Raw genomic sequence first — 13,274 nt, 5'->3', positions numbered from 1 at the left:
TGGACGTGTCGTACTATCATCCATTACGAAGTCGCCAAGAAATGTACGGGCGGGTGGGGTAGGCGACACGCACGGTGGTGTACCTATTTGGCCCTTGATTTGATGATAGCCGTTTCTGCAGTTTGACTGATGATTGATTGGACTGTTGTGCGCACGCACGTCATTCACGGTGCACGTGTGTTCGGTTGAGTACAGTAAGCGTGAGGCTAGACGACGACGGTCGTTGTTTGTTGTTATGGGCGTACACGCGTTTCGTTGGTCTGTGTCCCCCGGTGTGAAATGGCAGGTGTGTCGGTGATGTGATCCGATCCGGCGGCTCTGAGTAACTGTCAATATCGGCGCGGTACACCGGCGTCATGGCAACGTGTCGGTGTTCACACCAGTCGCACTGTGGCACCGTCGGCGCCGCGAACGGTGACGAAAGGCTGACCTTTGATCGGTCGAGTGTCGTGTCTGGGCAGAACGTGTGGAATGAGCAAAACTGTTGGGGACGGAAACAATGGTGGAGGAGGGGAACGGAAAGTAATAAAACAAACAAAATGGAGAAGCAATCACCGGAAAACGAAGCAGGGAAAAACGGAGAGGCGCTGTCTATAGCAACGGAACGTTCCCGTGCATTGCAGCCGCACTGAAAGGCGTTTACGGCGCGGCTGCAGGTGTCGGCCGTGGTGACGGCTGAATTGCATTGCCTTCCCGGATGAAACGTTCGCCGACATGGCTCGGAGGAGGAATCTATGAGAATGCGTTGCCCTTGCCTGCCGTTTCGTGTGCCCTCCTGTTGTGTACGCTGTTGTTGTCCGGTGTAGCGAAGGGTGTGTATGTAGGGGTGTGTGTGTGTTTAGTGGGGAATTGGAAGGTCGATAGCTGCCGTCACGGTCAAGATAACGCAGTCAAAGGTGTCGCGAAAAAGTGTGTTAGCCGTGGTTGGTTGGTTCGTGTGTTTTAAAGAGAATGGACGAGAGAGAGAAAGTAGGTGGAGAGTGCGTTGCGTGTTGCCTAACTGCGTCCGCGAATATGGCAGTAGTTGGTGGTGGGCGTGCCCTTGCATGTGGCCCGGAAGGCGTGTCCGTTTCGCGGTAGTGGCACCGCTGCTGGCATATTCGGGAGATGGGAGGGGCGCGAAAGGAGAAAGGAGACGCGGAGGCTTTTAAAGACGGGGAGGGCGCGTGTGGGTGGCTCGCGCTGCGCTCGGCGGTTGTGTTTGTGCAACAAATGTGTTGCCGGGAGGGGACCGTTGTTGTGGTGCGGTTGTAGCCTCAGACGCGGCCGGCAGTGAACGTGAGACGACGGATGCGGGCCGGGGCGGCGCATGTCGCCGGTGCCATGCCTTTTAAGAGCCGCGTGGTCGGGGGTGTGCGCACCGTGTGTCGTGTTGCGAGACAGCATCATTTGTGCTGCGTGGCGTGGCGTGGCGTGGGGGCGAGGAGAGCGAGCCGCGCGGTGTGCTTGTGCGCCGGAGAATGGCACACTGCGCCTGCCCGTTGAGGAGGCCGATGGCCGTGGTGTGGTGGAAATGGAGCGCGTCGGACGTGCACCAATGAGAAAGAGAAACAAAGCGGCGACAACGAACGAAAGGGGGAGGGAGGCCATTGTGTCACATGCGGCGGTGGGAGGAAAAAAAAAAAAACAAACAAACAAACAAACAAGAAACGAAGACGTAAGAAAGAGGAGAAACAACAAAGAGAATGAGTCGTGCGTTCGCGAGGGGGGGTGCGCGTGTAACTCCGGTACGCGCAGTGCCGGAGCCCAACGGCTGTGTCGTCGACGCCAGTGCTTGTCGGCCGAATGGGTGCGGGAATAGAGGCAGCGTCGGCACGGAGAAGCAAGCAAGAAGGAAGGACGCACGCGCGCTGCGGCGTTTGGCGCGGTTTGCGGCTGGCGCCTTTGGTGGCAACGGCCGGGACAAGCAGCGGTGTATGGTGGTGTGCGGGGCGGACAGGGGCGGCGGCGGTGGTGGACTGGGAGGAGGCGAGGCGGCGCCGACGGTGGCGTGTGGTACGGCGAAAACGGGACGGACGGACGGCGGATGTTGGAGAGGCGCCGCGCACGCAGACACATGGAAGGAAGGAAGGAACGAACGCAAGGGAACAAATGGAGGGGGCGAATGTGGAGATGCGGGCAGGCGGTGGTGTTTGTGGGCATGTGGTGGGGAGAAGGGCGGGGGCGGGAGGACAGAGGCGAGGCGACTGCGTGCTTGCTCGCTCGCTCGCGTGTCTTTTGTTTTTGTGTTTGTTTTTCCATCGTTTGGTCGCCTTGGAGCCTGTCGGTCCCGTCCGTGTGTGGCCACGCTTCGGGTGCGTGTATGTTTGTACGTTTCGTTTGTTCGTCTTCTGCAGCAGAGGCGGTGCGCGGCAGTGGGAACGCCTGCCTGGCGGCTGGGACGGCCAGCAAATGCGGTTGGATGGGCGGCCACAGCACCGCACCTGTGCCCAAGGAGGCGACGCTGGCGGCGGGGCCCCCTCGGATGCGGCCGGCTGGGGGCTGTGTGCGCTGCCGCTGCCGCTGCCGCCGCCGCCGCCGCCGCCGCCGCCGCCGCCGCCGCCGCCGCCGCCGCCGCCGCCGCCGCCGGTGCTGGTGCTGGTGCTGGTGCAGCAGCAACAACGACGAACAACGAGTAAGCAAGAAGAGGACGAAGCGGATGGCTGGTGGGTGAGTGCATTTATTTAGGCGGTCGACAAGGCAGTGCGTGATGTGGCGTTGTGACGGGGGTTTGCTCACGTGGCCTCGTTTGTGTTGATGCGCAGGAAGATGAGATGCGGGCAGACGCAGACGCGTACAGAGAGACGAGCCCGGTCTGCAGCAGGATGTGTGGCGCGGCGCGCCGAGTGCAGAGCAGCGCGCGCCGCCTGGGCCGGGCTGGGCCCGCCCGGCGGCGGGCCGCGCTGTTGTCGCGGACGTGAGCGCCCCCTGGCGGGTGGTCGGAGGCGGCGCGGTGGACGTGTGTCCGGTTGGCCAGTGCACATTGCGAGTGGCTGGCTGGCGGTCGGCGGCGAGACGGGAGAGGAGGTATGTGTCGCGGGCGCCTTTGCTGCGCTGCGTCGTTGCGTGCCTGGGCGTGCGCCTGTCGACTGTGTGTGACTGTGTTGGGCGTTGTGCCACGTACGTGTGTGCTCGGCCGAAGGCGTCGGAAGAAAAAGAGAGAGAGAGACGGGCGGGAAAGTGGGTCGGTGTGCGTGCGTCGCCCGTGATGCGATGATGTCGCGTCATGTCATGTCATGTCTTTGCGAAACGGCTGCCGAGAGGTGTGTGGTGGCGAGCGGGAATGTGCGTTTGGTGGTTGCCGGCCGGCCGGCAGTTGTTGGTGGTTCCTCCTGTGTGGTTGTTTGTGCTGCTTTGATGGCAACGTGGAAGGACGCCGGTTTTTCCGTGCCTTGCGTGTGGTTGTGTCGACGGTGACTGGTTGGGGGTGTGCGCCGATGCACGTGCCATGTTGTTATGTTTGGGTCGTGAGTGTGTTTTTGGCTGTGTTGTTGTGTACGGGAAGGGGGAGAGAGGAGGAGGCGGCGGCGGCGGCGGCGGCGGCGGGGGTGATAGTGCGTGCAGTAGTGCCGTTGCGACGGGCGTCGGGTGGAGCCGTGCGTAGTGGCGGAAAGGTGTAGGTTGCGGGAAGCGAGCCCGTCGCGTGTCGTCGTCGACGACGGGGTCGCGTGCGCTGTGAATCGAGAGTGGCGGGAAAGGGGCAGCGTGCCGCTGTGTCGTGGTCGTTAGCAGAGGCCTGTGTGCCTGTCCGTTTGTTTTCTGTCGGACGCTTGGTGCGAGGTGTTTGTTTTGTTTTGTTGCCGCCGCCGCGGTTGTTTTTGTTTGTCGGCTGTGCTGTGTCGGTGGGTCGGCGAGCTGTTTTGCGGTGCGTGAATGTGTTGGTGCAAAAGTGGCGGCGGCGTCATGGCTGCGACCGCGACGAGCCGCGGGCGCGCCATTGATGATGTTGAACACAGAGCGGCTGTGTGCAATGGGAGGCCTTGTGTACGGGTAGCGGTGTTGTCGTACGTGCATCCGGCCCGGTGCGGAAAGCGCCGTTGCGGTTGCGGGTTGCCTCTGGTCGCGACGTGTGGTGCTCGGCTTTGTGGGTTTTTTTGGTGCCCCTTTGGCCGGTGGGTGGTGTTTGTTGTTTTGTGTGTGTGTGTGTGTGTGTGTGTGTGGTCGGTCTCTTTGGCGCTCGGTATATATCTGCCTCCTGCTCGGTCTTGTTGTCGACGTCGTCTGTAGTTTTTTGCGGCTTGCCGACGACCGACCGACCGAACTACTACCTACCTGTGACAGCTACGTGTGGCGCCCGAAGGTGAACGTAACGTGACCTCGGCGCCCTTAGCCTAACCTAAGATGTCCGGCCGTAAGGTAGGTGCGGCCACCTGACGCCTCACGTCCGAACGCTTAACCTAACTTTGACGCCTAACCTAACTTTAACCCTTAACCTAACCCACGTCCACCTAACGTAACCTAACCTAACCCAAGCGACGCCAACCCTAACCTAAGGTGTTGTACACTGCGAATGTCGAAGGCATGTTATAGTCTTAGGTGGAGAGCACTACACGCAACAAGCGGCTACACGGGTAGCAGGGGTTGTGTGGCGTGGGCTGGGCGGTTTTGTTAGGTTAGATGGCCTTGGGCAAGTACAGAAAGGGGGCAACAGCAGCCTCAACGGGTGCGGGGACCAAGCAGCAATCGGTATCGTTTGTTAATTGTCAACTGTCGAAGCTGCGTTGGTACAGTACCGGAACCGCAAGCGCTGACAGAGAAAGCACCGAAGCTCTGCAATCGTGATAAGGTACAGAAAGCTGGCTGACGCCAGGGATAAATTCTGCCGAAATTGTCACAAAGGTACAGACGGTGTTTTAGAAAGGCTCGATTGCATGCAACCGGTGGTGGTGTGTTCGTCGCTGTTTGAGTAGTAGTTTTGATCCTGTAGTGAAGTAGAGGTGGATGGTTCCTGTGAAATATTGTGGGTGGAGGTTACACCCAACAACCGAGCTAGGTTTAATAATAATTGGCTCCTTTGACCGACCTCCCGACGCAGCAGCATTAGTGGCAGAACAACGGAGAGACGGATTTTGGAAACACATTTCACATACATTTTCCTCAGCATGTTAGGGTCTTAGGTGGAGATTTCAATTTACCCGATATAGACTGGGACACTCAGATGATGTTCAGGACGGGTGGTAGGGGGACAGAGAGCATCGAGTGACATTATACTGAGTGCACTGTCCGAAAATCACCTCGAGCAAAATGAACAGAGAACCGACTCGTGGAGATAACATCGTGGACCTACGGATGACAAACAGACCCGAACGTGTTTCGACTCTGTATGTGCAGAACAGGGACGCAGTGATCATAAGGCCGTTGCAGGGAGGACGGTGTATCTATCTGTTTTGGCTAGCAAGAGTAATAGAAGGCAGATTTGCAGACGACCCGACAGATGAAAAGGCAAATGCCTGTTCCGACACTGACAATGTTGAGTGTTCATGGAGAAAGTGCAAGGCAATGGTAAAAATGCGTTTTTAGACAGGTACGTGCCGAGTGTCGAACTGTGAGGGATGGGAAAAAAAACCCACCGTGGTATACTACAACAACAACGTTAGGAAACTGTTGCGAAAGCAAAGAGAGCTTCACCCAAAGTTTAAACGCAGCCAAAACCTCCGAGACAAACAGAAGCTAAACGATGTCCAAAGTGTGAGCGTAAGGAGGGCTATGCGTGAAGCGTTCAGTGAATTCGAAAGTAGAACAAACCCTATGTACCGACGTTGACAGAAAATGCTAGGACGTTCCGGTCTTGCGTTGAATCAGTAAGTGGCTCGAAACAGCATATCCAGACACTCCGGCATGGTGATGGCATTGAAACAGAGGATGACACGCGTAAAGCTGTGAAATACCTAAACACCTGTTTCCAAAGCTGTTTCACAGAGGACGGACCGCACTGCAGTTCCGTCTCTAAATGCTCGCACGAACGAGAAACCGGCTGACATCGAAATAAGTGTCCAAGGAGGAATGGGAAAGTCCGCCGGACCCGACGGGATTACCAATTCGCGATTCCTACACAGGGTACGCGAAACAACCTGCCCCCCTTCTAACAGCCGTGTACCGCAAGTCTCTGGAGAGGAAGGGAGGGTTCCAAATGATTGGAAAAGAGCACAGGTAGTCCCAGTCGTCGAGCAGATGCGCAAAAACCATAGACCCATATCTCTGACGTCGATGTGTTGTAGAACATGTTGTTTGCTCGAGTATCATGTCGTTTGTGGAAACTCCAGAGTCTACTATGTAGGAATCCATGTTGGATTCCGGAAACAGCGATCGTGTGTGAGACCCCCAGCTCGCTTTATTTGCGCATGAGACCCAGAAAATATGAGATACAGGCTCCCAGGTGGATGCCATTGTCGTTGACGTCCGGAAGGCGTTCGATACAGCTCCGCACCGTCGCCTGATAAACGACGTAAGAGTCTACAGAATATCAGACCAACTGTGTGGCTGGATTGACGAGATGTTAGCAGACGGAACACAGCATGTTGTTATCAATGGAGAGACAGACGTCTACAGACGTTAAAGTAACCCCTGGCGTGCCACGGGGGAGTGTTATGGGACCATTGCTTTTCACAATTCATATCATATAAATGAGCTAGTAGATAGTGCCGGACGTTCCATGCGTCGTTTCGCGGATGATGTGCTGTATGTAGTATACAGAGAGGTTGCAGGACGATCGGCAGCGGATAGGCACCCGGTGCAGGGAGTGGCAACTGTCCCCTTAACATAGACAAATGTGATGTATTGCGAATATACAGAAAGAAGGATCGTTTATTGTATGATTGATTATATGATAGCGGGACAAACACTGGTAGCTGTGACGTCTGTAAAATATGTATCTGGGAGTATGCGTGCGGAATGATTTGGAAGTGGAATGATGATCAGATAAAAGTAATTGTTGGTAAGGCGGGTACCAGGTTGAGATGCACTGGGAGAATGCTTAGCAAAAATGTAGTCCATCAACAAAGGAGGTGGCTTACAAAAACACGCGTTCGACCGACCCATACGTGAGTGTTGCCCACCAGTGTGGGATGCGTAGCAGGTCGGGTTGACGGAGGAGATAGAGAAAGGTCCAACGTTTCGTCACAGGGTTATGTGGTAACCGTGATAGTTAAGTGGCAGACTCTGCAAGGGAGGCGCTCTCTGCATCGCGGTGTAGCTTGCTCGCCAGGTTTTCGAGAGGGTGCGTTTCCGGATGAGGTATCGAATATATTGCTTCCCCGTACGTATATACCTCCCGAGGAGATCCCGAATGTAGTAAAAGTAGAGAGATTCGAGCGCGCACGGAGGCTTTCAGACAGTCGTTGTTCCCGCGAACCATACGCGACTGGAACGGCAAAGGGAGGCAATGACGACAGTGGCACGTAACGTAAAAAGTGCCCTCCGCCACACACCGTTGGGTGGCTTGCGGCGTATAAATGTAGGAGGTCGGCTGTCGTGTGTGCTTGGAGGCAGATTCGGTGTGTCTGTAGTTGCGGACGGCGGTCAGCCCCCCTCGCGTAAGCGGCGAGGGGCGGCGGCGCTCGGTTGGCCGGTGCCGATGTTGCGCAGGCGGCGCCCGTTTTGTTTGCGGCGGGCAATTTTGTGAGAAAGGGGCGCGAATGTTGGCGGGCGAGGTGGCCCGACGGCTGCGGGCCGATCGGGAAACGGTGGGAGGGCGATGGGGCGGCGGAGGTGCGTTTGCACGGCCGGCATCGCCGCACGCCTCCGCTTGTGTGGCTGTGGCGGCGGCCGCGCTGGCCGGGCTGGCGCGGCGACGGTGTGGCACTTTTGCCGAAGGTTTGGCCATTGTGGCGGGTCGTCGGCTGGGGCTGTGGGGGCGGCATGTGGGCGGGGGCGGCGATTCTCGGCGGGCCGAGCCAGGCTGTAGCGCGCGGTAGCTGCAGTTTGGCCGTGGTTTGCGGCGCTGCCGTGGCGACTGGTTGGCGACTGTGGTGTGGCCGTGTGTAGCCCCATCCTCGGTGGTTTGAACGGCGCGGGTGGTTGCGGCGCAGGTTTGGGGCTGGTCCGCACAGGCTGTCGGACGTTGGGCGGTAGCAAGCGCGGGAGGCGCGGCGCGGCGGCGCGCAGAGTGGCGGCCGCTCTCTCGGCCGTCCGCGCCCGCCCGCGACACTGGCTGGGCCTGGCGGCGCGGCGGCTATTCTCTGCCGCCGTGCTTGCCGCCTGCCGCTCTCGCTCTCGCTCTCGTGTGTGTACGCGCGTCGTCGAAATAATGGCAGATCAGGCGGCTACGAACGAGACTGCTGCGGCACCCGCCGCCACCGGCACGACGAAGAAGGCCAAGTCTGCGGCGTCTGCGAAGAAGCCGCGCGCCAAGCCTGCGCACCCGCGCACCTCTGAGATGGTGACGGCCGCCATCAAGAGTCTGAAGGAGCGCGGCGGCTCGTCGCTGCAGGCGATCAAGAAGTACATTGCCGCGCACTACAAGCTGGACGCGGAGAAGCTGGCGCCCTTTATCAAGAAGTACCTCAAGTCGGCCGTCGTGGCTGGCGAGCTGGTGCAGACGAAGGGGAAGGGCGCGTCCGGCTCTTTCAAGCTTGCCGGCGCCGGCGGCGGGGCGGCCGAGGGCGGCAAGGCCCGTGCCGGCGGTGCGAAGAAGAAGCGCGCCGCTCCGGCCAGCAAGGAGAAGAAGGGCGCCCGTGCGGCCGGCGCAAAGAAGGCTGGTGGCGTGAAGGCGGCGACCGGTCGGAAGGCGGGCGCCGCCAAGAAGGCGTCTGCGGCGTCGGCGGCTCCCGCGGGTGCGAAGAAGGCGGCTGCGGCCAAGCCGGCCAAGGCCAAGTCGCCGTCGAAGGCGAAGAAGGCCGCGAAGGTTCCGACGAAGAAGCCGAAGGCGCCGCGCCCGAAGAAGGCGACGACGCCGTCTAAGGCGAAGGCTTCGCCCAAGAAGAAGAAGTGAAGTTAAAGTAAAGAAAGGAAAGGGGAAGGAAGGGAAGGGCTGGCGCTTGACCCCGTCGTCCCCCACCCCCCTCCCCCGCGTCGTCTAGTGGCGCGCGATGGCACGGCTGCGCGCGGCCCAAAACGGCCCTTCTCAGGGCCATCAGAGGACGTCGGGAAGGCGTTGATTGTCGTGCTTGGCGCGTTGTGTTGTCTTGTTTGGGTGGCCGTGCGTGCATGCGCCGGGGTGTGTGTGTGTGTGTGTGTGTGTGTGTGTGGGGTTGGTTGGTGTTTGTGTGGCGTTTCTGTATGACCCTTGTGGGTACTGTGTGCGTGCCGTGGTGGTTGGATTGTGGGGCCGGTGGCGGTAGGCGGCGGCGCGCGGTAGCGGAGCGGTTGTGGCCGTTTTGTTTTGTGTTTTGTATTTTGTGCGGCGGCCGACGGTTGGTTTCTCATGTTTCTGGAGACTCTGTTTGTTTGCTTGCTTTGCGGATGGCGCGTCTTGTTTGTTATGTGTGTGTCCTCTCTGTGTGAAAGGGGGACGGGGACGTTGAGACGTGGAAGTGGCCGGCGGGAATTGGGAAGGCGCGGTGGCGCCTCGGAGACGGCGGCGGCCAGCCACCCGTGGTGACGTCGTCCGGCTGTTTGTTTGTGTGTATTTGAAGGGGTGGGGTGGGATGACGTCGATTGTGATTGTTGGCGAGAGCGGCTGTGTACGGGAGGGAGGGTGGGGAATTGTGGTGGTTGTTTTAACGGGGCTAGAGAGAGAGGCTGGGCGGCAAGACCGACAAAAGTTTTGCTCGCGACGGAGAGATGTTAGTGGCCCTGAAAAGGGCCGTTTTTTTTGTGTTGCGCGCGTGCGGTGCCGTGCCGCGGCTAAGCGGTTTAGGCGCGCTCGCCGCGGATGCGGCGCGCGAGCTGGATGTCCTTGGGCATGATGGTGACGCGCTTGGCGTGGATTGCGCACAGGTTGGTGTCTTCGAAGAGGCCGACGAGGTAGGCCTCGCTGGCCTCCTGCAGGGCCATGACTGCGGAGCTCTGGAAGCGCAGGTCGGTCTTGAAGTCCTGGGCGATCTCGCGCACTAGGCGCTGGAACGGCAGCTTGCGGATGAGCAGCTCTGTGCTCTTCTGGTAGCGCCTGATTTCTCGCAGGGCGACGGTGCCCGGCCTGTAGCGGTGGGGCTTCTTGACGCCGCCGGTGGCGGGCGCGCTCTTCCTCGCCGCCTTGGTGGCGAGCTGTTTGCGCGGCGCCTTTCCGCCGGTGGACTTGCGGGCCGTTTGCTTTGTGCGGGCCATAGCGGTTAGCGGTGCGTGCGGTAGCGAAGCGTCCGGTGCTGCCTTGACAACGGGCCCGCGCAAATTAAATAGGATGGGGCCCCTCCACGCCCGCACCAACGTGGTGACCAACACAAAAGTTTTACTGTCACCTCCGTAAGCATGTTAGTTTTGAATCAGGCGTCACAGGATGCAGGCTGTGATGTTATCCATGCGTCTGGGTAAGACTACTCATTAACATGGTCCATCAGGAGATAGTAGTGGTCGAAAACGATCGAAGGGTAGCGGTTTTAAGAGCAGAGGAAAAAAAGTGCCAAGGCCAGCGCCAAGGGAAAAAAACCTCTGCGACAGTAGGACGGGTGGTAAGGGCAGTAGCGGCTTGCTAGCTGCGACAGAGCATGCAAGGTGAGGGGGGTTAGCGTGAGGTATCGTGCAACGTTACCTATGTACTGCGTGGTTGTCAGCTGGGGCAGTCCGGTGCTGCGGCTGGGCTCGCTTGTAGTCTCCTGGGCCGGCCGCAGTGGCTTACTCCCTGTAACATAGAAATTCGGCGCGGCAGGGCGGCGACGCTTCTGCGATGAAGACTGGCCTATTGGCTCCTCGACCCCTTGCAGTCGGCGTCGCCAGCGGCTCCTCTGCGGCGGCGGTTGTCTTCTTCTTCTTTGCGCCTCTCACCCGCGCTGCTGCTGGAACAAGAGCTGGGATAGGCGCGCGAACGTCCTTCTGCGAGGTCGCAGGAGTGTTCGCAGGTACGACTGCGCTGAGGCCTTGGGCGAAAACTGCTCGCAGTTGCCTCAAGGCCTCTTCCTTCTCTGCAGCCACGGCGGCTGCGAAGGCAGCCCTCTCCGCCGCCATGACGGCTTTGAGGGCTGCTGTGGCCTCCTTCACGGCGGTGCCGAGTTCGAGGTCACATCTCTTCGCAGGAAGGCGAGCTGCGTCCTGGCTGCTCGTTTCCGAGCGGCCGTCCCTGCCCCTGGCAGGTGGATCTGCTGCTGCGCCGTCCCTCAGCTGCGCCGGGCTGTTCTGCGCCCTACGCCGTTTCCGGCGTCGTCTTCTCTTCTGCTGCTGCGTCGGTGCGGCCGCTTCGTCGCCCCCGGCACGGCTGCGGCTTGAGAAAGCCGAACATCCGCGCCAACTGGCGACGTGCGGGCCGCCACACCGGACACAAGTCGGCAGAGCGTTGCTGCCGCGGTCGCAGGCGCGGCTGTCGTGCTCACCTGAGCACTTGACGCACCGCGCCGCGTTGCGGCAATACTTCGCAACATGGCCCTCGCCCTGGCACCTGAAGCACTGGGGCTGAGGATCCATGGCGGTCGGGAGAGCCTCTGTCGTAACCGGGAAGCCCAGCAACTTCCGCAAGTCGAAGATGTCACTCCCGCCGTCGACCGTTTGCACGGTCACGGCATAGAGCGGCGCCCTCTTCCTGTTGGTTCGGTTGTGCAACCTTGCGGCTACACTACCAAACCCGGCTCGCAGCAGCCCTTCCCGGACCGCTGCCTCATCACAGCACCAAGGCAACCCCCTGAGGAGTGCCTTAGTCGTCTTCATCCTTCCTACGGAAGGTGCCTTCTCACGCGCCGGCGGCGCGTCGACGATGTGGTCGGCCACTGCGACCTTGATCGCCCTGTGGTCGGCCACGTTTGCGGCTCGAACGCAGATCAGCGAGTCTGTATCGACAGACTCGTAGACCACCTCGTTCTGAGCGCAGCTCGTCATGGTGTCGAACAGCGCTGTCCACCCGCCTTTGCACTTGACGTACAAAGGGGGGACAGGCCGCGACTCGTCTTCTCGAGAGTTCCTTGCACGGTCGGCAGACTCGGTGAGTTGCACAACCGAAGGACCCTTCGTAGCGGCAGGTTTCCTCTGCGCACGCTTCTTTCCCATGCTGCGAGGCGCGGAACACGACAATTTGCACGCGTTGTCAAAACAACGCACGACAATTTGCTCTCCGCAGCGCCCACAGCACAGAAAACCTCTTCACGAGCTCTCAACGGCCGAGTAAGCGAAGCGCGCAACACCAGCGATGCGCTCACCTCGCCAGCTCAGGCCGCGGGTGGTCGCGGGCCCCGTGCTGCGCTTATATGCCCTCGGTGCGCGTGGTGGGGGGAGGGCGGGCCAGAGTCTATATAGGGGGGCGGCGCGCGCTCACGGCGCACCGTAGCCGACTCGCTAGCGCCGGGTGAGGAGCTGCCGCTTGTGCTTTTTTTGTTGCTTGAGGAGGAGGAAGAATGACAGGCCGCGGCAAGGGAGGAAAGGGGCTGGGCAAGGGTGGCGCCAAGCGGCACCGCAAGGTGTTGCGCGACAACATCCAGGGCATCACGAAGCCCGCCATCCGCCGCCTGGCTCGCAGGGGCGGCGTGAAGCGCATCTCTGGTCTGATCTACGAGGAGACCCGCGGAGTGCTGAAGGTGTTCCTGGAGAACGTGATCCGCGACGCGGTGACGTACACTGAGCACGCCAAGCGCAAGACTGTGACGGCCATGGACGTGGTGTACGCCCTGAAGAGGCAGGGGCGCACCCTGTACGGTTTCGGCGGTTAGGCAGGCAGCCGGTGTGCTGTGCTGTGGCCTTCCCGCGGCCGTGCCGTTGCCCGTGCTTGGTGGGAGAGACGAAAAACGGCCCTTTTCAGGGCCACCACACTGTTCGGAAATTGAAAAGTGCGAAAGGGTCTGTGTTGCCTGCCTGCCTCTGTGTGTGTGTGTTTGTTGTTGTTGTTGTTGTTGTTGTGCGCCTCTGTTGCTTTGCGTGCGTGCGTTCCGTTTGGAGTTTCGACGTGACGTGTGTGATGATGGATGCGGGAGGGCGCGGCTGAGTCCGGTGTGTGCGTGGTTTGTTTGTGGCGCGGGCCGGATCATCGATCGGATCAGCTGTTTGGTTTGGTTTGGTTTGTCCTGTGCCTGTGTGTTTGGAGAGCGCGCGCGGCGGCCCGCGTGTCGTCCGTCGTCGGGCCGTTACGCGCTCTTTTAATTATGAACATATTAACAATGATCACATCACATTATTGGTGTATTGATGTCGTTGTCGTTGTTTGGAACGCGACTGTGCGTGCGTGGAGGGGTGCAGAAAAAATGTGTGTGTGTTCGGCCACACGGGCTGTGGACAAGATGGCGGAC

The 13,274-nt window shown here is 59.8% G+C and overlaps 1 protein-coding gene across 1 annotated transcript; it reads right to left on the bottom strand.

The window, feature by feature from the left end:
• Positions 1 to 3,213: 3,213 nt before the first annotated feature.
• On the bottom strand, positions 3,214 to 3,993 carry LOC126232460 (uncharacterized). Its single transcript, XM_049942714.1, has one exon. The coding sequence runs from the start codon at positions 3,991 to 3,993 to the stop codon at positions 3,214 to 3,216; it is 780 nt and encodes a 259-aa protein (XP_049798671.1).
• Positions 3,994 to 13,274: the final 9,281 nt, after the last annotated feature.

Source organism: Schistocerca nitens, unplaced genomic scaffold (assembly GCF_023898315.1).
Source record: "Schistocerca nitens isolate TAMUIC-IGC-003100 unplaced genomic scaffold, iqSchNite1.1 HiC_scaffold_517, whole genome shotgun sequence".
NCBI lineage: Eukaryota > Metazoa > Arthropoda > Insecta > Orthoptera > Acrididae > Schistocerca > Schistocerca nitens.
The sequence above is the reverse complement of the archived record's forward strand: the minus strand, read 5'-3'. Positions and strand labels throughout refer to the sequence as shown.